This window comes from Lytechinus variegatus, chromosome 1, assembly GCF_018143015.1.
Source record: "Lytechinus variegatus isolate NC3 chromosome 1, Lvar_3.0, whole genome shotgun sequence".
NCBI lineage: Eukaryota > Metazoa > Echinodermata > Echinoidea > Temnopleuroida > Toxopneustidae > Lytechinus > Lytechinus variegatus.
Window position 1 is genome coordinate 36,216,039 of NC_054740.1, and position 27,230 is coordinate 36,243,268.

A 27,230-nucleotide genomic window follows, 5' to 3' on the forward strand; every position below is an offset into this window, starting at 1 on the left:
CAAAACATATAATTAACAGTCAAAAACAGATTAAGCCAAGTAAAGTATATATGTACCAGTCATACATTTGAAATTGAATAATCAATGTGTTAACTCACTTTACAAACTCAATTCAATAATCATTTCACATGGGAAAATCAGCCTTAAAAGTGTACAAAGTTTCAGCAAAATTGAAGCTGAAAGAAAAAAAGGGGAGGGGAAATGGTGATCTTAATATCATCCCTGTAGTGATTGAATAAGAAATAAAATAAGACAAAATAATTATCCTTAAATACTGAGCAAAAACAGTGAGTGAGATATAATCACATTACACACTAAGAGTTGATCTTTATATATTAACATAAACAAGAATCAAAACACATTTTTTCATGTGGTTTTAAGTACCGGTGAGTCTATATATTGTTCATAATACTTCTATTGATAATACATGTAGAGATGAAACAAAACTCATAAATCATTGACATCACTAGAATGTAGACTCACCAAGTAAATGATAGCATAACTGTCAACAGAATACTCAAGAAATCAAAGGATAGGCAGTGGGGAATTCTGCAAAGTATGGTAGTTGTTTTATGATCAAGAGAACTGGGATCACAAAACAAGTAAAAAAGGCAATACTTTTTGGTCCTCAAATACCGGTAAGGCCTACAGCCTCTAGTCTTATTGTCGATCTACTAGTGCCCTTTAATTCCTAGCATGCCAAAGAAATGATAAATCTATAAGATATATGTCACTGTGGTGCTTTTTGACACTTGGGACTACATGTATCTCGTTTCAATTCTTGTACTTGGTCAATCTGGTTACACTTGGTTACTAATGAGTAATTTTTTTTTAAATCATTATTTTTTATTCAGTGTTTTTTTTTAAGGGGGGGGGGGAAATGTTTAAAGCAATAACCAGCCAGGTAGAAAAGTTGAATGTTTCATACATGTTTACATTAAAAGAAATTATGATAAATCAACCTAACTGCTTCAACCAACTTTTCAGAAGCATATAATAATATAATGACAAAGGGAGAAATGCAAGTTATTTTCTGTTCCCTCCCCACCCCCCCCCCCCCCCAATAAGAAATGTCCCAACATTTTCCTTTATATTCAAATTAATTTCTCTTTGAATCTTTCATCTTGAAAATAATGATGTTGATTGATGAGAATTACACACACATGTACTTATGTAATGATATCAATGGAACACATGTTACAAGGAATAAAGCTTTGAGTCTTGACTTCATCTGGATAAAAAAAGAATAAATATCAATATAAATCCTATTAGCAATATATAATTGACAGGAAGACATTTCCTATAAGGACATGGAATTAATGAAAAATAATGAGACATGCCTGAAAAGATGTTCCATCATGGATCTATTCAGAACTTTTAAGTGGTAAATAATATTCTGATAAAGGTACATAAGCAAGCACTTAAAATCATCATTTTACATACATTAATTATCATTTGTGTACAATGTACATGTAGTAGAGGGATCATCTGTTCCTCTTTATACTTTAAAAACAAGCAACACATAGTCAGTCCACTATGACTGCTATAATAAACCCCCATCCCCCCCCAAAAAAAACAGAAATAAAATAAATTGAACAAAGAAAAGAGAATTGCTCTTGATCTACAGGCATTCTTAATTCACCACATAAACTAATCATCTTGATTTAATCGACTTACATACAATCAACATAAAAATTGCCCTAGGCCTACTTATATTTTAGTTCTGAGCATGAACTATTTACTAATTGATCTAAAGTCCTAACTACAGTGATTACATATGAAATGCTATACTATTTTATCATTCATCAGAAAGGGAGGATCAAACATGCAATTCTTGGTGCAAGAAAGAAGAACCTGCTCAAATCAAGCCCCATTATAATAGTAATTCATTTTCACACATGCTATATTGGGCAACATTGCCTTTGCACATGTGTGCACACAGGGACCCATATTCACAAACCCTAAGAGGCAAAGTTCACCTGAACGTGCACTGTTGCCAATGCAATTACACATACTTCACATTTTGCTGCATGATGATCATCAATATGGGCCCCCTCAAACATTTCATCTACTCACTCACACATTTATCTGATATACACAAAATATAGGTAATGAGTTTTCACAAAGCTCTGCAATGCAATGAGGTATATAAAATCACAAGAGCAATACAGTCATACAATTATCAATGGAAATAGAGTAGCATGCAATCAATTATGCCTGGGTCATGTGACTGATTCAAATTGGTCTCAACTATGGAAAGCCAGCCATGTCACAGTCACCTAGAATGTCCGAACAGGATGCTCTCTTGAGATTGTGCATTATGAACGTACATCAATGACCTGACCAACGAGCATGCTTCTTTTTCTTCACTAAGGGACAATGAATACCCCTTCTAAATGACAAATTATGGCATTGCTGGCTTTCCATATTTGAGTTATATTTGAACTGACTGCAACCGCTTACAATGGTAGGGCCCTACTAATGCACAGCAAATACCACTGGGTGGGTCAACGTCTTCAAATTTTCTCTTATAGACCCTTTTACATGATGTGCTTTGGAAATTATTGTTTTAATTCTATGCCTTTTCAGAAGACCTAAAGGAAGGATAGAGATTTAATTGTGTACACTAAAAAAAATGAGTAAAAGATACCAGAGGCTAAATCACACATACAGATACCTTAACTATTTTTTAAATGAAACATATTTTTCTTGTGTGTGTGTGTGTGTTTTAATGCAACTCTGAAGGTCCAAAAATCATATGGAGTGTACTGGAAAAAAATGTAATCCTGACATTCTAACATAAGCACACAGACAGGTTAAAAACAAATTTCAACATAACTGTAGTCTTGTTTAATGCATTTTCTTTCAGTCATTAGGAAGAAATATTTTGGTGTTCCATGATTTGACAAAGGATTTGTCACTATTTTCACCATCAAGTCTGGATGCTTTGTTCAACTGAGAACCAAGATTTATAAAAAATTACAAAAACACATCACTTTTTGCTTGCTAGTAAATTACAATTGCTCTAAAACATTAAGATTTTTCTACGAACTGTCATTTGTGATTCACCCTTTTTGTGATCACTTTAAAGATCCATTCTAATATTTGGCATGAGTTGAACAACAAGAAAGGCAAAACAAACTTTATGTAAACAAAATTATAACATCCGGTTAAGATGCAAAAGTAATTCTTAGAAACATTTCTCATAATGCCCTCTAATCATCCATAACATTCTTCAAATCATCACATATAAAAATATCAACAAAATAAAAGAGGACAACAGTTAACAATATGAATATCAAATATTCAAGAATTACGCATTAACAACTACAGAGTTTAAAATAGCTGGAAGGGATCACAAATTTATAAAAATAAGGTCATTATCAATGCATTTGATGACACACATACACATACAAAATAAATCAAATGAGGGGTTACATATATTTTGCAATTAATAACTGATATATCACCATCCGTTGGTTAATAGTTTCACTTGGTGCCCACACATTATAAACTTATGTTTACATAATATACTGGAATAACCAACCTCTTGGAAAACACAAGAAACTGGTTCAATAATTCTCCTTGTCAAAGAAGTCACTGATCCTGTATTCATAAAGGAGGTAAAGCTATGATCTTTTCATCCAGCAATACCTAAAGATACATGCTTGAAAGTAAATATTTGCTTTACTTGAATAGATAACTATCCTCTGGAAATAAAAATGAACAGACCTGAAGCATATCTTTTCCAGGAAGTCAGCGTTCTTCTAATATTGAAGATAAAGCCGTGTCTCTCTTGCACTTTAAAGAGTAAAAACAAAGTTCAGTCTTTCTTGCACTGGAGATATCTATCTAAGTTGCTACAATATCCTTGTCCACTACATCCATAGTCTGATTAATGATGATGTTGTCCTGGCTTTATTTACAATGGGAGGAGTCTGGAGGTGAGTCGATCTGTTCCAGTAATAAACATACGCAGGATTTGGTTGACAGTCAGAACTAGTGCAAGATCACTTGGAATAGTCAAAACAGGAGAAGCAGCACACACCCTCTTACTGTTTAAATATTTGTATCAAAGCCATCAGAACACGGAAGCATGAACCTTTGCAGTTTGGCAGTTAGGCATTTTTTAAGTGTTAAGAAGCTTTTGTTGCAGCTTCTCGCCACTTTCAGTGTCTTCTATTGATATTTCATTGAGTTGTTGCAGTCAAGAAGTTGTTGACTGGCTGTCGTTACGTGAGTGCCGATGATGAGGCAGCCCCTGTTTGGTGTAATCGGAACCACAACACAAATTCATCAAGCATCACAGGCCCTGTAGGTAGACAAATATGAAAGCATCAAAGACTAAAACTTTGTTGATTAATCCTCCAAACTCATTTTAGGGTTAGAAAGGATTCAAATCCAAACTACATAAAGTTCTCTTCTAAATACATGAAATAAAAAAAATGTAACCTATAAGATCATTCATTGAGTATGTGAGGCGCCGAGGTAAGTCTATTGTCCGTTGCTGGATTAGAGTGGTCATTTTATCCTCAGATTGACCAAACGACCTTCTTCCAAGTTCAAAGTCGTTTGAGAAGATAATACTCTTCGGTTTAACACACTGCAAACAGGTATACGTGGTATCAACACAAATGAAAAGCATCCAGAGTTTCATGAAACTTGAAAATACACCAACAGCCATAGTTCAATATTGCACAAAAGTCAGTTAAAAATAATCACAGATTCACATGCAACGAGACTTACTAGTACCTGAAAGAATCATTATTCTTAATCGTCTACGAAAGAATTAAATAAAAGAACATAAAGATGACAAAATTATTTCCTCATAACTGACAAAGTAATGGTAAAATTCATTCTTTACCTTCTGAAATGTTCAAATTAATGAGAAATGAGGGTAGAAATAGAATTCTAAATAACAATTTTTTTTTTAAATTTCAAACAAAGCAAAGAAAAGATGCCACGATCGCATCTGAGAATACAAATAGTTGATCTGGAAATTTGAAACAAAACAACCTGCACTCAGCTGCTATTAAATGGGTACCAGGTAGGATGCGAAAGCTTTTGTAGTATGCCAAGCAATTAAGTCTTGGAACTCTTGTTGGAATGCTCCCAAGGGAGTGGAGAAGGTGCACACATTTTATGTGGGCATGCCAGGATGACTGGAGTAATAATATATTTGCAAACGTGCTTAGACTTAGAGAAATTGTTCCAATGCATTAAGTGCTACATAAAAGCGGATTATTATTATTATTGTTATTAATATGATGGTAAAATTCATATTCCGAATATATAGCATTCTTCCAAAGTCAACATTTTCTAAAAAGTGGTTTAATCTTGTCAATTACAGAAAAATAAAAAGATAATTTATCAGTTCTCTCTTGGTCCTCAATGATCGTGGCCAGGGGATTTCACAACGCTAAAATATACAGTACAGTCCATTGTACTCATTTTCGTGTTGGAAATGTGTTTGACGTCGCTTAGCGTTGATCTTTCAGGACCAAGAATGGACTGATAATTACCTTTTTAGAGTAATTAATTGACCAGATTAAACCACTTTTAAGAAATTATGGACTTTGGAAAACATTTCATATTCTTGGAATATGAATTTTACCAGTTTAATAGCAACACTCCAATTGGTATAGCTGTGATTGCTATGACTTGTAATCGATCACAATCATATCAACATGAAATAATCCTGAAAAAATATTCTGTTCTTTGAAATTCTGTTTCTATCCTTATTCTCTCATTTTTATTTTTTTTCTTTATTAATTTTAACTAATTTGAAATGAAAATGGAAAGGACTTTTACTATTTTTAAAGAAAACAAATTTTAAATTTATGCAACAATTTTTATGACCATTCTTTTCAGAAACAAAATTTGTATCAAGTATGTGACAGACGTAGGTTACGACGAATGTTACATGGTTCAGGGCAGCGATCTATTTTTTTATGTTGTTGTAATTTATTAACGAAAGTTCAGAAAAAATCCTGAACTCTGCCGAACCGAACCCAAACATGCCGCCTGACTTGCAGCGCTAGTTTAAACAAAAAAGACCAATTGACTTACAGGCACCATCTTCATCATAGTTACTGAGGTCAGGTCGAATGGCCCTACTGAACTCTAGGATATTGCACCACTGGTCCTTGTTGATCACTTTATACTTGGCCTTGTCAAGGAATTGGTGAAACTGATTAAAAAGTGGCCATTGACGTCCCAGTAGCAACGTCAGCATGGCCTGGGCAGTATCTAAGTCCATACTACGTTGATCTTTATTAACCTGTCAGTAGGATACAGCACACACAAAAATGTGGAATAAGTCATGTATATTAATATAAAACACTTGCTCAATAGATTACCTCTCGTTCAAGACGTTTCATTTCCCTTTTATTTAGAATATAGTTACAGCATAATCTAAAGGTTACCTTCTGAAAACCATGCGTTTGTAAAGACAGCTTATGATATTTCCATTGGGCAGTCTATAAATGATATACAACTATTCGTGTCATATTCATAAACAAATAACCACTCACTACAAGTGCTTCCCATCCGATGGTTTAATATGAAGTTGCAATGTTGTCGCTCTAATCAAAACTCTTCAATATATTGGGAATATAATCTCAACATGAATTGCCCCATAGAAATATTTTGTAAGTTTTCATGTCAAAGTAAATATACATGATACAAATAAACACCTGAAAAAACCCATTCAATTGCCAGGCAATACTGATGCTTTATAACTGGCAGTCACAGCTGAAAAATCCAATTAGATAAAGATGTATGATCAGGGGTACAAACAGATTCTTTTAATCTTTAATTCCAGAGTAATGATAAAGAGTTTAAATGGACAATTTTCATTTGACTTACCCTAGCAAAGTCATAAGCGTATCTGTAAATCTTTTTAAATGTTGCAGGTTCATCTAGAAGTGCACGTAACGACTCTAACTTTCCCCTAAGTTTTTCTGTGCAGTCAACCCTGAAATAAAATGACCACAATGAGGTTTAGTGATTTATAAATTACACAAACCTTTACACAGTACACAAGACCAAGGACTGTTCTGTTCTTGTGCTAGATTGGGAGAATCTAATAAATGATTTTCATGTTTTGAAATAGTGGAGTGAAGTCTAGTCAAATTTTGAAAAATTCTTAAAGTTGCATTTAGATGCTTACCGGAATCAATTACAAGAATTGTCGTCTTCACAGGTTGGACTAAAAATGACTGAGAATCAAATTTCGCAAACAATCAGGCCACCACTCGTACCTAAATTTGTGCATAACTTACTGCTACATGAAACATTAATAATTATTATTAGGTACATTTGTTTTTAGGAGCTAAATCAATTCTAATTTGACATTTGGTTTGACCCAATTACATGATTAAGCAAGGTAAAAATTAAAATTTGACAAATTAGAACTTTTACTTTAAACAATACACATGACCTTTGGCCTACATAGGCGACTTAATACTAAAAATAATGTAAACAAAATGGTATAAACTCAAACAACAACTACATGTAGCAATATATATCAGTTTGTTAATAAATGTGCCATTGCCTTTTAAAATACAAATCATAGATGATGTATTGTCATATTAAGTCAAATCATCTGAATTGAAGTGATTTCTATTTTGTTGTATAGATGAAGATGAGGCTTATATCCAAGCTATGAAGGAACTCACTGTAACTTGGTCATGCCATTCATCCACTCTGTTTGAGTGAAGAAACCCATTTGTTCAGCATCTAACATCCAGGCAATGACCAGCATGACTAGATTCTCCGGCTCTACCCCAATATCTTCACAAAACTTTTCCATACCATCAGGGCCTGAAAAACAGCAATTAAAGACAGATGGTCACTGTGATGGTATTTAGTGGCTAAGACGATATTTCTGTTCCTTTACTTTACATGTAGGGACAGTGATTTTCGAAAACAGATGGAATTCACGGAAACGGCCTTTTGAAATGGAAAGTGGCAATTCAAACAGAAAATCACGGAATACATATTTTTCCTCAGGCTACAATGAAAAGCAACAGAAATTGCTCCAAAATCTCAACAAAATAACACGATCTCACTTCACTACAATCCACACATCGTGACTGCACTTGACTCCATCACACTCTATCGTACCCCTCGCTCCGGCCCTAGCTTGCCGGCCAGTGCAGCGGGGTCGGCCGTATCGAAAACATTCACATGCACACATCGTTTGATTTTAACAACACGGTCGTGTGTTGCTGCCCTCTACGTATGAAGATGTAACAGCACGACATCCTGGTCTTGAAATCCAAAATGGCGGACAGACCAAAATCGTTGACTGCTCAAAATGATGTCCAAAAACCCCCAAAATTATCGAAAAATTTCATTGAACCATAACATAATGTGAAAGGTGAGAATGTATTCATGTCAAATGTGTTTGTCAAAATATTTTGTGTACCTGCATAGATCCGATTAGAACGGATTCTATAGCGTTGTTGGTACAGTGGCAGATACAAATTTTGACCAGCGCGAATGTTGTGATATTGCTACTGAATGGGTACCGGTAAATGGAATCGTCACTTTTTCACACAGTCTATGGGGAAATGGAATTTCCGTTTTCTGACCTGCTGAAATGGAATGTGAGATTTACTGACATGGAAAAGGCAATTTTTGAAACTGAAAATCACTGTCCCTATAATGTAACAATATCTATTTTACGATACATTAATATAAATTGATTCTCACAACACCTAAAAAAAACAAGGTGGTTCATGAACCAGTTTTACCTGATTTTGCAATCAATAAAATATGCAATATGATACTTTGATCCCTAGATGACGTTTGACCCCATCATCATCAACATACAAGTAGTATTACCCAAGGATCATTGGTACAAAGAGTAAATACAATTGATGAAGATATAAAGAAATGAGAGCAAGTTGAACAAATACTTGACCTTTTGACCATTAGATGACCATTGACCCATCATCCTTAACAACACACATGTGGCATTACCCAAGGATCATTTGAAACAAGTTTGATCAAAACTGATTGAGAAATAAAGAAATGAGAGCAAGTTGAACAAAAACTCGACCTTTTGACCACTAGATGACCATTGACCCATCATCCTTAACAACACACATGTGGCATTACCCAAGGATCATTTGAAACAAGTTCGATCAAAACTGATGTAGAAATAAAGAAATGAGAGCAAGTTGAACAAAAACTAAAAAAAAAGGATGGATATGAGCTCACATTATTTGACTTTTTGACCCCTAGATGACCTTTGACCTCATCACCCTCATGTACATGTATGCGGTATTACCCAACGATCATATGTACCAGGTATGAAATGTACTGACAAATTTCAACTCTCTATTTTCATCTACAAACCTTAATAGATAACTCTCAATTCATTTAGTTGTTTCGTTGTAAAATAACATAGAATACTTACCTATTGAATCTGTATCTGTGTCAATATATTCTCTAAACCAGTTCTGGCATTTCTTGAGAGAAAAAGGTGCTTTACTATGATGGTGGTGATGGCTGGTCAAAGAACTACTATGAAGATAATTTTTAATGCTGTAAAGGAGAGATGATAACTGAGGATAATAATAATAATAATAACAACAACAATAATATCATAATACTATAAGATTTGTATAGCGCATGTATCCACCTTGCTAGGTGCTCAAGGTGCTCCTAATTTACCCCGGCTAAGCTAGTCTACTGATTCCGGTGCGCACAGGATAAATCAAAATTACTTACGATGAATGTTCAAATGGGCATACTGGAAAAACTACAATAAAAATATCAGCAATTCAAATGATATATTCATGACAATTATACATCGCAGCAACACAATATATCATAATAAAAGATAGGTAAGCGTAAAAGAGAAAAAGAATGAGGAGTGAAGAGAAGATGAAAAGAGCAGAGAAAAACAGAGAGATGATGAAGGAGTGGAGGGAAGAAGGGGGGAATAATGAGAGAAAATGTGTTTCAAAGGAGAGGGAAGGTGGGGGGGGGGGGGGGGAGATAAGTCAATCACAAAGAGAGAAGACTCAAATGGTGGAAAGATATCAATTGGACATTGACCATTCCAACAAATAAAGTTAGAGCACAACTGAGTTTAATTAATGAAATATTAAAAGTTTTCAATGGTTTTTGTCATTTAGAAAAGGAAACATATCTCAACTTACCTCTCCTTGGACTTTTTATTCTTGACAAGATCTTCTGCAGATGAAGTTCCTCTTTTCCTCTTGGGTGCCATGTTTGAAATAGGTAAAGGATGGTGAGGTTTTGATGTAAAATCTCCACCACCACCCAAGGTCTGAAAGAAACATAGGATTCAGCATCAAGCGATAGGTATCGATAGTTATTACAGAATTGTCTTGCATTTTTCTGGGTACTTAAATGCCAAGTTAATAAATTAATTGTAACTTGAATAGAAACCTTTGTTTGACTTTGTCAATTTAGTGATGCTACCATGCATGGTACAAGTAGTTACTTTGCTAGCTGCAGTGGACTACTAGTGTATTTTCAATGAAGTATAATCTTATAATCAATATGAATAAATTGTATAACCTCCACAACACACGTTACTACTATCATCATCACCACCACAATTTCTTGTTAAATAGCAGAAAATTAGACAGGCAGATCATTAAAGGCTGCTTTTAAGAGGTCCTGGCTCATTTATGTGTATTTGTTTTTTACTTTGTAACTTCTTGATTGTGTTATTTTGCAAAATGAAATTGAACTGATTTTGAATTGAATTATAACTCTTTTTAAATACAATATAGATTTCCAGAAATGTTATTAAAGGACTTATCACAAAAAGAGAGAGAATGTGGTATTATATACTTGACTCTATCTATTCTATTCCAAGATTTGTTCTTACCAAGCGAGTGAATCGCTGGTGAAGGTTGGGGTTTGAAGCTGAGGAGTTTGGGTAATCCAGGGCGGACAGGAATGTTTGTGTGGTGATGTAAAAGGAATGGCTCACAGCATCATTGGCAACTAAAATGTCATTTAACCTTAAAACAGAAAAAAACACAATTGTTAGATTCAATTCATCATGAGGACGAATCACCTGATCCGATACTTAGCTGATACCCACACTTGTGTTGAGCAGTCACTAATTATTAGACCACTATCTTAGTAAGCTCCCATTAAGTAGTCTCATAATTATTTCCCAAGTTGTAGAATACATACGTTCATAGAGAAATCATACCTTGTTTCAGATTGTACGGAAACAAGTGGAGCGCCTCTGGCAGTCTCACCTGCAACACATGATTCAATATAGCAGCAGTGCTGACTTTGAAACCTACTATAAAATAATTATTCACAAAAAACACCATTCATATAATCAGGGCTCCACACTAACCCATTTTTTCTTCTGGTCCAACCTATTCATGTCGGACCAGTAGATACCCAGTTTTTCAAATTTTTACTGGTCCGAACCTAAAATCTACTGGTCCCAAAAAATAAAGAAAACATTAAGAAAAGGCGCAAGTTTATTTTTCTAGCCTTTCGTTACCCCCCCCCTCCCCCCCCAAAAAAATGAAGGAAATGAAGGACAAAAAGAAAGCAAGACAGAAACGAAGAAAGGAAGGAACAGGGGTGTGAGCAAGAACAAATTAAAATAGCTGAAATTGCAAAAGCTCCTATACTTTTGTACAGACAAAAAACAAAAATGCTGAAATAAGCTGACAATTAAGAACAAATATAGCTGAAATCAGCTAAATAGCTGAACTCTCACACCCCTGAAGGAAAGAAAGAAAGAATAAAAGAAAGGAAGAAAAAAGGTAAAGAAAGGATAGATGTGAAGGAAGAAAAAAAAAAGAAAGAACTTCAGAAGGAAAGGAAGGAATAAAGAAGGAACAAATATAAGAAAGAAAGAAAAAAAAGAGAAATGAAGGAAGGAAATGAAGCAAGCAATACAGAAAGAAAGAACAAATCCAGAAAGTAGTAAAGGAAAGAAAGAAGAAGCAATAAAAAAGAAAGGGTAAAAGGAGAGATGGAAAGACGGACAAAAGAAAGAAAGGAAGGATTGAAAGGAAGGAATTATGGAAGAAATGAAGGAAAGGTAAAATGATAGATAGAAGGAAAGAAATAAATAAAGGAAGGAAGGGAAGGAAAGAACCAAGCAATTATAAAAAAAGAAAAGGTAAAAGAATAGATGAAAGGAAGAAAAAAAAAGACCGAGAGACAAAGAAAGGAAGGAATGAAAGAATAAAGGAGCTAGAGAAAGGAAGCAAGCAGTCAAAAAAGGAAAGGTAAAAGGATATAATTAACAAAGGGAAAAAGGAAAGAACAAGACAGATAGAAGAAAGGAAGGAATGAATGTAAGAAAGAAAGGGCTGAGAAAAGAAATAAAAAAGAAAGGGTAAATAAATGATGGATGGAAGAAAGAAACAAAGAAAGTAACAAAGAATGAAGAAAGGGGTAAAAAGAAGGAAGGAAAGAAAGGAAGAAGAGAAGCGATGAATATAGGATGGATGGACTCAAAAACTAAAGAAAGAAAATATCAGAAAGAAAGAGAGAAAAAGGAAATAGAGAAAATATTTTATAATAGGATAAAAAGAAAAAATGAATTAAAGAAAAAAAGGAAATTAAAAAAGAAAGACAGTAACAAAAAAAATTGAGGAAAGAAACAAAGAAAGATTAAGTAGGAAAGAAAGATAGAAAGAAAGCTAAAACTATTATCATAAATAATTTATCAGTTTCTTTTTGGCTCAATTAAAATAGCTACGAAAGAAAGTCAGATACCAAGTGTATCAACACACACATAAATGCATATGTGGGGCTATTATGTATTCAGACGATATCACCCGAAACCCAATCTGTTTGAACCAAAACAGAAGTGAAAATTTCTCCTTTTACTGCTTACAAGTGACAGAGTTGCTCTAATTTTTAGGAAATATGGACATTATAAGAGCCTTTCATGAGTATGAACCTTGAATTCTAACAGTTCTGTGAGAGATTTCTGCCAGAGTTTAGCCAGGCTTCGTTCGTGCGGCCAGTGGAGAATTTACCATGTGGTTGTGTGGCTGACTATATGTACACTGTATGCATGCTGTATAGTACTCTAGTAACACGTGTGATTCATTCTGTGTGTATTCTGTGTGTGAATGGCAGAATTTAACGGGGGAAATGGTTTGCTGTGAATTTGACCATTTCTGGAAAAGTTATTGGCCCAACAATGGTTTTTATTACTGGTCATGTCGGACCCTTAAATCTTGCTATTTTTGGAAAAATTACTGGCCCGACAATGATATTTTTTACTGGTCATGTCGGACCAGTAAATCTTCCAATTTCTGAAAATCTACTGGCCCGACAGCGATATTTACCGGTCTGGGACCGTCGGACCGCCGCTAGTGTCGAGCCCTGATATAATGATACAATACTACATTCATTGACAACAAACGACATTGGACCTTGATCATGCGACTTAAGACTTATCAGTGATACTTGATTACCCCTATATCCACATTTTATCAACTACATGTATATCTATAAACTTTGAAAGTTATGAGAGCAATCTAATAATTACCCTCCAAAATGGCCAAAGTTCAATGACCTTTGTCTTTGGACATGTGACCTGAAACTCGCAAGAGATGTTCAATGATACTTGATTACTCTTATGCCCAAGATTCATGAATCAGGTCCATAAACTTTCAAAGTTATGATATGATGGTAATTCAACAAATACCCCCAACTTGGCCAAAGTTCATTGACCTTTAACTGTCTTTTGACCTTGATCATGTGACCTGAAACTTGCAAAGAGTGTTCAATGATACTTGATTACTCTAATGTCCAAGTTTCATGAATCAGATCCATAAACTTTCAAAGTTATGATGGTAATTTAACAGATACCCTCAATCTGGCCAAAGTTCATTGACCCTAAATGACATTTGACCTTGGTCACGTGACTCCAAACTCACGCAGGATGTCCAGTAATACTTGATTAACCTTATGTCCAAGTTTCATGAACTAGGTCCATATATTTTCTAAGTTATGACATTTCAAAAACTTAACCTTAGGTTAAGATTTTGATGTTGATTCCCCCAACATGGTCTAAGTTCATTGACCCTAAATGACCTTTGACCTTAGTCATGTGACCTGAAACTCAGGCAGGATGTTCAGTAATACTTGATTAAAGCCTGTGTATAGCTTTGGTAAAGGGGTCATTCCATCTGGATTCACCCAGTGGTTGCACCCGACCGTCTCAGAATTCGTTGTTAATTGGTATACATAAAATTCAACATGGCCCAAGCACAAAACAGAAAAATTATTCAAATCGGTCCGTCGGTTCTCGCGCTACAGCCCGCCCTTTTCTCCTTGTTTTGACAAAAATGGGCGTGACCTTCAACTTTCAATGGCCATTGCGTCATAACGTGTTGACCAATTTTCACGAAAGTGGTACTATTTAATAGGAAATTCAGAGAGGAATCCAAAACATGCATCAAATAATGTATTGGAGCGATTTATAAGGTCGTGACCCTTGACCTATTCTTTGACCTTGAATTTGACCCCTGGACAAATAATTTTTTGACTTGATTTTCGTGTATGTTAATTATTTGTATGATATTGACAAAATATGTTAAAACCAATGATGATATTTTATTTCTTCACCTTTAAAAACTCTTCCAAAGATACCATGAAATTTCACTCTAGTCCCACATACTGATATTCATGTTAGTAAAGTGTTCAAAAGTTACATGATTTCTTCTAATCTTAAGTCACAGTATGCAAACACATTAAAAGAAATTAAGCTCATCAGTTCACAAATGAAACATTAAACATTTATGCTCATGAGTAGGTATCTGTTTAGGCATTTTGATGTTCAGCAATATATATCATATATGTATATATTCTTCTTAGTAAAGTGTTTACCCGGTACTTTTATCATCAAATTGTTGAGTATATGCTGATTTAAGGATCCCTAATATACATATATGATATATATTGCTGAACATCAAAATGCCTAAACAGATACCTATTCATGAGCATAAATGTTTAATGTTTCATTTGTGAACTGATGAGCTTAATTTCTTATCATGTGTTTGCATACTGTGACTTAAAGATTGGAAGAAATCATGTAACTGGTGAACACTTTACTAACATGAATATCAGTATGTGGGACTAGAGTGAAATTTCATGATATCTTTGGAAGAGTTTTTAAAGGTGAAGAAATAAAATATCATCATTGGTTTTAACATATTTTGTCAATATCATACAAATAATTAACATACACGAAAATCAAGTCAAAAAATTATTTGTCCGGGGTCAAATTCAAGGTCAAAGAATAGGTCAAGGGTCACGACCTTATAAATCGCTCCAATACATTATTTGATGCATGTTTTGGATTCCTCTCTGAATTTCCTATTAAATAGTACCACTTTCGTGAAAATTGGTCAACACGTTACAACACAATGGCCATTGAAAGTTGAAGGTCACACCCATTTTTGTCAAAACAAGGAGAAAAGGGCGGGCTGTAGCGCGAGAACCGATGGACCGATTTGACTAATTTTTTTTGTTTTGTGCTTGGGCCATGGTGAATTTTATGTATACCAATTTACAAAGAATTCTGAGAGGGTCGGGTGCAAAATTGCACTTTCATTGGGTGAATTGGCATGGAATGACCCAAAGGGTAAATAATGTGATTGATAATCGAATATCATCTTAATATGACAGTCTTACTGAAGCGTAGAGACCGTTAGATATTTTTCCAACTGCACTTCTCTGAGAAAATTTCAAATATTCAAATCTTGGATATATAGCGCCCTCTCTTGGCGATGCTTGTTTTAAATTTAAAAAAATGGGCATTCAAGCAGTTATCTTATAAATTTAGTGATTAGATATCCAAAAGTAACAGACAAAGAACATATCTTGAAAGTTTCAGCCCATTCCATGATTTGGAATAGGATTTAATTGAAAGACAAAAACACACAGATATTTTAATTTGATCGGGTGACCCGATCAAGTTAAATTTCCATGTAAAATCGCAAAATTTATCCTGTAAAACACATTTTCATTTCATATCCTCCACATCATAACTGTTAGAGGGCATATCCATTCATATTAGCTAGCAATGAATTGGAATAGTGATAGGTGCATTTTGGTGGATTTACCAAAACTATACACAAGCTTTAACCTTATGGCCAAGTTTGTTTACTTACGATTTTGAGGAAATTTGCACTATCAGACTGCATGTTAGGACTGTTTGTTTTTCTCCTTTTAAATTAAAGTCACTTTTTTTTGCTGGGGTGGACTTAACCATAAATTCTAATCATTTACAGAGCTATTTGTCCTATTCACAAGAGTGCAAAAGAACCCCTGTAATTTTGAGTGATTTTTGTGCACTAGAAAGATATAAAGCAAGTAGTTCTCTCCTCTTCCATGTATCTATCAGTCTAAAATTTGATGATCACAAGTATGTATGCAGTTGCTCCCGTACTACAACACTTACTGCTCCCATATTACAGCACTTATTCCAGCAGTCTCTTGAATCGAGCGACCTCCCAGAGGACTGGAGAAGGGTAAATATTAACACATCCATATCAAGAGTGTCACGAAGGCGAGCAATGTAATGCAGAAAATTAAGTTATTGTTCAAGCAAGAAAAGTGGAGACTTCACCTCTGACATTCAGACCTCAAAATCAATAGAATACCTGGAATCTATGCTAGTACCATACACACCAAATTATGAGCCTAGGACTAGGTTTAGTTAACCTAAAGTTATTGCGTCAACAAGGACTTCAGAAGGGTAAGATGAAAGCATGTCACTGTGACCTTGACCTTTTGACCTCAATATCAATATGCTTCCTGGGATCCATGTTAATATCATACACACCAAATTATATGAGCCCAGGTAAAGTTAAACTGAAGTTATCGTGTTTACAAGGACTGCAGAAGGGTAAGATGAAAACATGTTGCTGTAACCTTGAACTTTGAACTTTTGACCTAAAAATCAAGAGAATTCCTGGAGTCCACGATATAATCATATGCACCAAATTATATGAGCCTAGGTTAAGTTAAACTCAAGTTATCATGTTTACAATGACTGCAGAAGGGTATGATGAAAACATGTTGCTGTGACCTAGAACTTTGAGTTTTGACCTTAAAATCAAGAGAATTGCCAGAATCCACGATACAATCATACCCACCAAATTATATGAGCCTAGGTTAAGTTAAACTGAAGTTTTCGAGTTTACAAGAACTGCAGAAGGGTAAGATGAAAACATGTCACTGTGACCTTGACCATTGACCTTTTGACCTCAAAATCGATAGGCTTCCTGGGATCCATGCTAGTATCATACACTTCAAATTATATGAGCCTAGGTTAAGTTAAACTGAAGTTATCGCGTTCACAAGGAAAAGTTAACAGATGGACTGACAGCCATATCATGGATATAAGGGGGGGGGGACATATGGAATCTTTCCACATGGGAGGGAAAATGACATGTTTTAAAATAATGTGTTGAAATCCATTGTCATTGAGCACCCAGCTATGCAAATAATGGTGAAACTGCACAGGCCACAGGGTCAGGATCAGGGGTCTGTTTCATGTCGAGATGAGTGACACGTAGGAACGTCCGAGGACCATTTTTCAAGATTGACGACGCTTTCTGTTTCAAAAACGCAATTTCGTCTTCCAAGTCGGCAACATTGTTCGATATCGATAGTGGGGGCAAAATATTTAGTCTTCATCGTCACCTTAACCTTTTATTACCAAACGACGACATTTCATAAGATATTTCAATAAATGGCTATCAAATAATTTATTTTTTACAATTTATAGAATTGATGTATGGAGCTTACTTTATGAGTTAAAAGGAGAAACAGCTGTAAAGATTCATAAACATACATGTAAAGTTCTGGATAAAATGGAAATGTACCTTATTTCTTTATCTTAAGCTAAGGACGCCTTTCATTGATATTTCAACGAAATAGACCCTTGTCCGAAAATCAAAATTTGGATTAACTAAGTTATTTCAGCATTATATTATTTCAATATTCTAAAATTTTATACGTGATTATAAATAATTTGTAGTACGAATTCTTTATAATCACGTATGACGTATTAAATTTCAGTATTTGTGATATAATTTTATTTATAACTTGTTGTTCAAAACGGCATTGCTAGTCGGAAGAACATCATCATGAAGCGGTTCAAGGGTCAGATCTATTGTCTTTGCTTTGTTGACAAATGGATCGAGTGGTCTACGGAAGATCGGGTCTGGTAAGAAACATCTCATTTTTACCATTTATAGTGAAATAATTTTTATACCTTTCCAGCATTCGTCGCCTGAAGGTTCATGATAAATAAAATTCGTTGATACAAACCGATTTCACCCTCTAACTATGGATTTCCTAGGGAAATCCATATTTGTTTTGGTCAGTCTCTTATGCGTCTATGGGAAGAGTGTCAATACGTCAATGATGAAGTATATGTCAGGATTTTAAGTCATCATCATTGCATCCTCAAGACTAGAGACTGCCAGGCTTGTTTATGGGGACGTTTTTTTTTCACTTTCCCCTACGGGATAAAGACATCAATTACGGGAATTGAGAGTGCTAAAAATAGATTCAGTGACCTAAATTCCCCCCAGGCCCAGTTCACCATCTATTTTCATGACTTACCGTCTTCCAATAATCTTGTTAGAAGACTGATAATTGATATTGTTAACCTTGACTAGCGGCAGAGCACTCGAGCTCGATCGATGTCGGCACTTGACAGGTGAATTTTTTTTTTACTAGATTTCTTGTGTGAATAAATCTTTGAAAACTGAGACAGTCCCTGTGCCGCCCTGTAAACTGGGACGATCCCAATTTTCTGACCAGCGCCTCTACTAGTTTCATGCAACAGGCCCCAGGCTACCGGCTCAGCTCAGTTAGACAAATGCAAATGTCAGCTAACGCCGCGCCGGCCGGAAAAGTGGGTGATTTCAAGTTCGGTGTTGGCCTTGGTGTTGGTGTTAGTGTTCAAATTTTGGTTGCTTCCCCTAGCTCCAAAACTTATTCAGAGCTTGCAAAACTGATCCAGATCACATTATTGACATCTCAACAACTAGTTAGTGACTTTTTGGGACCATCCTCATTTTATGTTTGGTGTTATAATCGTGTAAAAATTGACCCAACACCAACACCAAAAGGTCAACACTGAACTTGAAATCACCCAGTGCCGGTGCCTCGCCGATGCCGTTCACACACACAACACACACTGCACACTCGCTCCGAGTGCAATGGGCTGCCTGTCACCCACACTTGTCAGTCAGTCGGGGAAATAAGCCGAGGCTGTGAGCTGTGTGACGAACACCGTCGACGTCAGTCACGACGATGTTTACGTTTTAAAAGAAGACGTTAAATCACAATCCCTTGCCTTAAACTACCCAAAATTTAATTGAATTACTTTCGAATACAAGCAGCAAATGACTATACTTACAAAGCGTAATTAGATCAATTGACAAAGCTAAAATCCTAATGAATTTCCGTGGAAGAATTTCGCCCATGTTCCCCCGGTGTAGCTCGCCATTCCCACACGGCCTGCGCATGCGTCTTTCCGGCGAATTTGCCTTACAGTAAGAGCACCGGTGATTGGTCAAGGTGCAGCGCCTCAAAGATTTGGCCAATAGAAAGCTTGGATATTGACAGTGCAATTGCAGAAGACATTCCTGTATTTCATCGCCGATTAATGTATTTGTGATCAGGTAAGGGCGCATAATTTCATTATTATTTTCCATGTTTATCAGCTAAGGACGTACTTTTCGAACTATAAATATCAAATGAGCTTTTAAGATGTATTTTATTGTATTTGAAAAGCTGATGGGATTATACATAATAGCAAATATTGCACATAGATACGGAACGCGGATCCCTGGCAACCGCTTTTGATAAAAGGACACGAAAATGTACGTGTGGGACTGCACATTCTTGGATTGTTGCGAGTAAATTAATTGTATGAGCATGATGAGGTGCGGTTGTGTGGATTAAAGCTTATAATATTATGGAGGTCAGTGAATACATTTTCCTCATGAGTGGTCGCTGAGTGCGGCATTATCGTGATATAGGGAACCACCGTTCACTTCACACAGCAGCGCTTTATTCAGTCACACGCAGGGTTCCTTATTTCCACCTCCATTCACTTTGTACACAAGTGCGCATACACAAATCTACGAGTGGTTCCCAAAACCACGATTTGGCCCTGAGTGCTAGGGTAGGCAGTGACTAGATTAATATGAGGGTCATTTTTATTTTGGGTGACTGCAAGTGCAAACAGCACAAATTTCGCCCTTTTCAATGCATTTAATACACAGCCAAAAATGGTCATGCCATGGTTTTGAATTTGAGGCAAAAAGTTCAACGCATTTCTGACATATGATCTTGTTATCCAAATTTAATGATTTTGGTATCAAATTAAAGAGAAGAAAACGCTCCAAAGAACATACCCAGTTTACATAAATTTGGCTACTACTACAATAATTTTGATGTAGCATTAAAAAAGGAAGTTCAAAGTCTTGTAATGTATCTCGTGAATAATATACCATATTTTTGTAAACTAACAGGTTTTCGTAGTATTGATTATTTTATAATGGCAAATCCAATGGAAATACTCATTTTTCACCTTTTTTTAGGATCAAGTGACTGAAATGATTTAAAAAAACTTCCCCACTACTCCAGAAAGCCCAATGCAAAACTGCACACAAAATATCTGCACTCTGTGTGTGGTTGTGACTTGTGTGTTTCAGCTGTGTGTGTGTTGTGACAAATTATACTACAGAGCCTATTGGGAGCAATTGGTGGAATTTCAATCGAAATTCATTTGTTTATTACTCAAAAACAGATTCATGGATTACTCTGAAATTTGGTAGATTTATATTTTTCACAATTTTCATTAACTTCTGAAAAAATCAGTTTAATAAAATGGTTGATGAGAAAGAAAAATCTTGCGGTCTCCCTAGTAGCAACATCTTAACATTTTCTGGCAACCAAGACAAGTTGATTAAGATTATAAGATTAGACAAATGACAGTTGACACTGACTGACTGACATTGACAATACATGCAAATTGCAAGCCATGAACAAGTTTAGGTTAGGACTGTAATTTCAGATGAAGAGATCAAGGTCAACAGGATTACATGTACCTCACCTCGTAACATGCTGATTAGGAATATGACAATAACTCACACTAGTACGAGATTTATATTAGAAGTCTTGAGGACTCCATGATGATGTTTTTAAAAATATTTTAACATATACTTCTTCATCATGGAGTCTTGAACCGCTGGCCATATATGTACAAGAGACACATGTAAACAAAGATGGATTTCCCTAGGAAATCCATAGTTAGAGGGTGAAATCGGTTTGTAGGATTGAATTTTATTTATCTATGAACCTTGATGCGCCTAATGCGTATAAAGGGATAAAAATTATTTCAATATAAATGGTAAAAATGAGACATTTCTTACCAGACCAATCTCCTGTAAATCCCTTGATCCGTTTGTCAACCAAGCATATACAATACAGCCTGACCCTTGAACCGCTTTGTTTTGACGTACATCTGATTAGCGATGCCGTTTTGAAGAACAATTTATAGATAAAAATGATTATTTCACAAATACTAAAATTTAATATGTCATTATAAATGACGTAAACGTCTCAAAATTTGAAACCGGTTCGCAGTACCCCACACGTAATTCACCGCCGAATCCAAAATGGCAAACACGTATTGCGCACAAACCATGCGCAATTAATTTGCATTCCCGATCGCCATTTTGGATTAAAAGTTAACTGAAAAGAAAGTTTGCACTTTTTAGAGTAAAGCACCCTAAATTCAACATGTGCTGTGATTTGATATGTGAAACTTACAAGCCAGCACAATCAATCACCATAACATACACCAAACACATTGTTACAGTATATACTCAGGCACTATTACTTACCAAATGAAAGTCCTGAGTCATGTTTTCAAGATATTAACAGGGATTTTACATTGAGAACAGATAACTTATTTTGGTTTGTTTTCCTTTGCAATCAGGGTTGTAACAAAAAATGTTTTCAATATTAAAAAACTTTTTTATTTTCAATAATTTGTTCCAATGCTCCCTTAAGACAATTCTCAATACTGATAATTAGATTTTGTTTTTTCCTGAATGGCCAATTTCAGTAATAAAAACATCTACACGTAAATTGTAAATTTGAATCTATGATGTTTAAAGAATAATTGGTAAATAGTGAAAACAATTTACTTCTGACTTTCATCTTATTTTCTTCTTACTTCACATATAAATTTAAAAATTCCTGTTCCTTTTACATATCAACAGATTTAAGAAATGAATTAACAAAAATGCTGAATTTGAAGTGAATCTGTAAGCTCCAAACCAAGTCAAAAGGTTCATAATGCCGGCTGAGGATGCCCGTAAGGAATATCTGCTGTCATCTTGTGGATCACAGCTGGGTCTCCCGACCAAAGATGATGCCATTACTAGCCTCTACTCAGCCAGGGAGCTGAATAACTTTCTGGATGATGGCAACTGCTCAGTCCTCTCAGCAAAGCTTAACAGCTCTGGAGGGAACAAGAAAGTCTATTTGTCAAATAAGGTGATTGAAGCAAAAACATTTATGTAATTTGTAAAATATAAAACAGGAATGTGATAGAGGTATATTTAGTATCATTAAGAGTATTTATTATTTTGGTCCTGTGGTAGGTAGTTATGAAATGAAAATCAATCCCCCGGGGGGGGGGGGGGGGGGGGGGGCCACTTACATTGACGAGTGGATACCATGCGCGACCAAAAAAACACGTAAAAAGGATGTCTTTTTCACGATAGGGCACGTTACGTACGTAACGTGATAATGGTGTCAAAAACACAAAAATAATGAAAAAAGGGTATCTATTTCGCTAGGAAAATTACGTGTTTAGGGTCGAATTTGCGGGGATGATAAAACAAAATTAAAATGTTTTATGAAGGATGTCCTTTTTACCCCAACACTTTGTGTTTAGAGTCCGATTTGCGCGAGGTGTAGAAGGTGGGGTCGTACTAAACCGAATAAGGTAAAACCGACGACCAAAGGACCCGTAACAATAAAACATTCCTGTACTTGTTTAGGGGCTCATTTCAGGGAATATTTGCCAAGAGTATCGTTTTGTTTCCAATACTTGTTAAGGGTAGGGTTTCACAAGCCAATACTTGTTAAGGGGTGCATTTTCAGAATATGGAAATTACGTGTTTAAGGTGCTTTTCGAGACCCCATGGTCGTGCATGGTATCCACTCATGAATGGAAGTGGCCCCCCCCCCCCCCCCGGATCAATCCAGATGACTACTGATTTTTCACTTATTTAGGAAGACTGGAGCCCACCACCAAGAATTTTACAATGCTTGTAATAGTGAATGAAATTCATCCCGGAAAATATAATTTTTGATGACACCACCTGTCATTTTGATGTATTTTGTTATCATTTTCTTAGCAGGGTGTAGGGGGAAGTCATTGATTGGTTAAATCAATGCTAAGACAGTTGAATTGAAATATTTTAGGATTTGATTGGTGTGTAGCTTGCACAAAATTATTCAAGCTGTCAAATATCCCCACCCCACCCCGAACATTAGTTGACCACTGACATTTCTATCATACCCCAGGTTGATCCAAGTGACAGCGGAGAGAAGGTGATCGCTTTTTTCAAGTTGCGTCCGGATGTGATCTCAGCTGATAATGTCCAGTCAAGCATCTTGACCGTCTCCATGATGGACTCTCCTGTTGGGGCACTATTTCATGCAGTAGACAAGGTTAGTGAATTGCCAAGTATAATGATTAGCATTAGGAATGGGGAGTGCAATATTTGTAATTTCATATTTGTAATTTGTAGGAAGAGAATCGTAGTAAAAAAATATGGCAGGCTGTTAAAGTTTTCTTTGTAACACACATTTTTCAAATCGATATCCCTTTGGTGAAAATCATTTTTATTTGATGTGGGCATCATTACATAAAACTTACAACAGTGGTTACTTAGCTATTTTTGGAAACTTCAATCAAAACCATTAAAGTAACAGATTCACTGGCAAAAGGCAAACATGATATTCCTTTTCGATATATATTATAAGGCTCCAAATTAAAATTTTTTGTCATGTACACTATCAGTATTCAATTAAAAAGAAATTATTTGCTTATATTGCTACATGTCTTTGGCAAGTGTACTTCTTATTTCTCTTCAAACGGCCTGTGTCCACAATTTCTTTCTTAGCCGTTCAACAAAGGTTGTCAAATTTTGTACGATGATTACATGTCAATTCCCTTTAATCATCAACCATATTTCCTTCCCAGGTGTTTGCACCATTGCTTATTGAGGATGAGAAGTACAACCGTTCCTTTAACCCAAAGCTACAGAGTCTACTAAGTGAGCTCAGGGCTGGTCTCAAGAGCCTGGTCCGGAAACAGGACCCATCACAAGGCGGACCAGTCAAACGAGGGGACGAGGACTTTGCTGGTTAGTCTCTACGGCCTTTTCATGAATTATGCATGACTCTCAAGACTGAATATGTTTTAAATATCGACATTTGGATAATCATTTCATTATTGGGTTGATTAGTCAATCAAGAATGTAATTGTTGCGTAATTAACTTGCAATTAAGTGTTTTCACCAAAATACTCTGTCAATAAATGCAATTCAATATTAATGTTGTAAATAGATAGGAAAAATAAGTATGATAAGTTTCTTTTTAAGGTGAAACTTCATTGACTACTGATTGATTTCAATAATAATAATAATATGCAACATTTCTATTGTGTTAAATACAAATATTTCTAAGCGCTGCATACTATTACCCGGATTTAGCACGGCTACACGAATCGGACGCTCAAGCATTCAAGGAATTCCTTCTTACCAGTAACCCATTTACTACACCTGGGTGGAGAGTGGCGAATGTAGAGAGACGCCTTGCCAAAGGACACACATGCTGCAGTGGGATTGAACCCGGACCTTGTGGTTCAAAGTCTTAGCCACTTAGCCACAGTACCTCTAAGAAGACAACAATGATTATTTCTTTGAAAACATTTCTACCATTTGATTTACACCATGTTATATTTGGCCCTGTTAGGTATCTTGACCCCATCGGATGAGTTCCAGCACTGGTCGGAAGTGGCCATGTCCGGTCGCAACCAAGATGCCAAGGAACGAGCAGAACACTTCCTCTCCTTCTTTGAGACCGTCTCCAGGGAGTTTGATGTCCTGGACACCTTGTCCCTGGAGGAGGGCCAGGAGCTGGTGGAGACTACCCAGGATGCAGTGGATGATGTCTGGAAGCAGGGAGAATTCGACCCTTACCCTGAGAAGAGGATGGCCCACTTGTTAGAGGTCATAGGTCAGTGAAGTACAATATACATAAGCGTTGATTGTCATTTGTGTATAGTTGATTAGAAGAAATTTTGTTATTATTATTCATTTTTGTAGGAATGCAATTCTTATCATTTTATCATTTGACTCCTATCATTAAGAAATGATTGCCTAAATACATGGATTCATATCCCTTGCAGAGAGTTAATTTGAGAGTGATTGTAATATAATTTATTGTAGGAAAGGATTGTAAATCTATTAATTTCACTCTTACACTATCTGGGTGTGGTATTAATAAATAATTACAAGGTATTCCGGTAATATAATGTTGAATTGAAAAGTATGCTTTTCTTCCTTCAGCTCTTTCCAGATCATGTTTAAGTCTGTTATTCAAAATTGTTTTAAAGTTCAGATATAGAGTATGGATTAATACTCTGTACTTCAAATTCATACAAACAGTAACATTGTTAAAGATGTTTGTTTACTATTGATGGTATTTATATTGGAATCAACAATCATAACATGTTCACCTACATTCATTCCTGTCAGGAAGTGCATTTGGTCGCTTCATCCAACGCAAGCTTGGAGCCTTTGACCTTTGGCTTGACCCCTTCCATAAGGTCAAGCAGGCCTTGCTGAGTGGTATCTCCATCTGTGACAAGTGGATCTCTAGCTGCGAGAAACTCACTGAACAGTTCTGGAAGAGGGATCCAGTGCACCCCTGGAATGGGGCCAAGTTTACCCCAGAGGGTCTCTCCCAACTCTCTAAGAGACTTCAAGAAGTGAGTTTTTAACATACTTTATTTACACTGTAGTTGTATATGACTGAGATAAAACAGAGAATTTCAAAAGTATTGCATTTGTGTTATCTTCTCTAATCAGTCAATGTTGTTTATTATGTGTTGCAATGGTATAAACCTGCCTATATTTCATGTAAGTAAGAAGAAGACAATCTACTAGCTGTTTGAAGATCTAATCATGTGAAAGGATTTAGACCATATCAGACAAGATCTGTTTGAAAAGTTCCTGCATGTCATTAGCATCTCAATTATTCTCTATTCTCAACTGTAAATCATCAAAAACTTTTAAACTTTCAACTCAATGATATAATTTATTGAATTTAGATATTATTGTCAATTCATCTAGATTCATGGACTATTATCAGATAGAATTAAATAGGAATCAATTTTACACCTCTCTGATATTTTGATTCATATTTTACAAAAGAGATACAAGTGATATACTTTAGAATCACTAGATATCATTTTATTTTTTTATTCCATTTTATTCCATCAATATAAGAAAACACTTGATTTGATTTAAATCTTCTGATAAGTGCTATATAAGCTTTGAATTATCATTGTAAAATCAATATGCCAAAAATGTCATCCCTGTAGATTTCAACTTTGAGGACAATACATGAACAGGTAGTTCGCCTGCTATCTATAGGAGAACAAGAAGAAGTGCGAATAAAGGATGTCTTTTCAGCTTTCTCCGGGCTGAACCCACTGCAATATAACCCCTATACAGAACCGCATTGGAGGGCTGCTGTCTCCCAATATGAAAGAGGTATGATATCCTTAAACGGATATTATGATGACAATTGTTGTTTCTTTTATTTAATCTTACTCATTTCTTTTGAACTTGACACTTTTGTTGCTCCATTATTACTCTTTCCTGGTTTCAACATAACTGCCAAGAGTGTCATATTTGAGTAAATATTCAATGTTATCATTAATGCGCTGGAGCACTTTAAGGACCAATTGCTAGGTACCTGTGCTTCAGGGGTGTGAGTGGTCACAAATAAAAAGATCTGAAAAAAGATGAAGAGTACTGAAAAAGTCTGAAATAGAAAGAGCTCCCATACATTTTGTACAGGGGGAAGCCAAAATAAGTTGAAATTAAGATGAAAATCAAAAC

At 35.6% G+C, this 27,230-nt stretch overlaps 2 protein-coding genes across 4 annotated transcripts in view; one reads left to right on the forward strand and one right to left on the reverse strand.

The window, feature by feature from the left end:
- Positions 1-1,113: 1,113 nt before the first annotated feature.
- LOC121412955 (DCN1-like protein 5) lies at positions 1,114-19,532 on the reverse strand. Of its 3 annotated transcripts, none has more exons than XM_041605719.1 (8): positions 19,427-19,532; positions 10,877-11,012; positions 10,176-10,306; positions 9,428-9,555; positions 7,680-7,824; positions 6,868-6,976; positions 6,070-6,280; positions 1,114-4,312 (listed from the first exon to the last, which is right to left on the reverse strand). In XM_041605719.1, exons 3-8 carry the CDS (start codon positions 10,244-10,246, stop codon positions 4,233-4,235), a joined length of 744 nt encoding a protein of 247 aa, XP_041461653.1. In that variant the 5' UTR covers positions 10,247-10,306; positions 10,877-11,012; positions 19,427-19,532; the 3' UTR covers positions 1,114-4,232. The 3 variants fall into 3 exon arrangements, with proteins under 3 accessions (XP_041461653.1, XP_041461659.1, XP_041461665.1); XM_041605725.1 differs by having other exon boundaries at positions 10,840-11,012; XM_041605731.1 differs by lacking the exon at positions 19,427-19,532 and adding an exon at positions 11,210-11,299.
- Positions 19,533-19,602: 70 nt separating this feature from the next.
- Positions 19,603-27,230, forward strand: part of LOC121412976 (cytoplasmic dynein 2 heavy chain 1) — an 85,428-nt gene continuing 77,800 nt past the window's right edge. Inside the window, exons 1-7 of the mRNA XM_041605742.1 lie at positions 19,603-19,691; positions 22,305-22,581; positions 23,620-23,766; positions 24,302-24,464; positions 25,075-25,338; positions 25,860-26,092; positions 26,708-26,879. Of these exons, the coding sequence (XP_041461676.1) occupies positions 22,381-22,581; positions 23,620-23,766; positions 24,302-24,464; positions 25,075-25,338; positions 25,860-26,092; positions 26,708-26,879 (1,180 nt within the window). The 5' untranslated portion in view covers positions 19,603-19,691; positions 22,305-22,380. The remainder of the gene's footprint in view (positions 19,692-22,304; positions 22,582-23,619; positions 23,767-24,301; positions 24,465-25,074; positions 25,339-25,859; positions 26,093-26,707; positions 26,880-27,230) is intronic.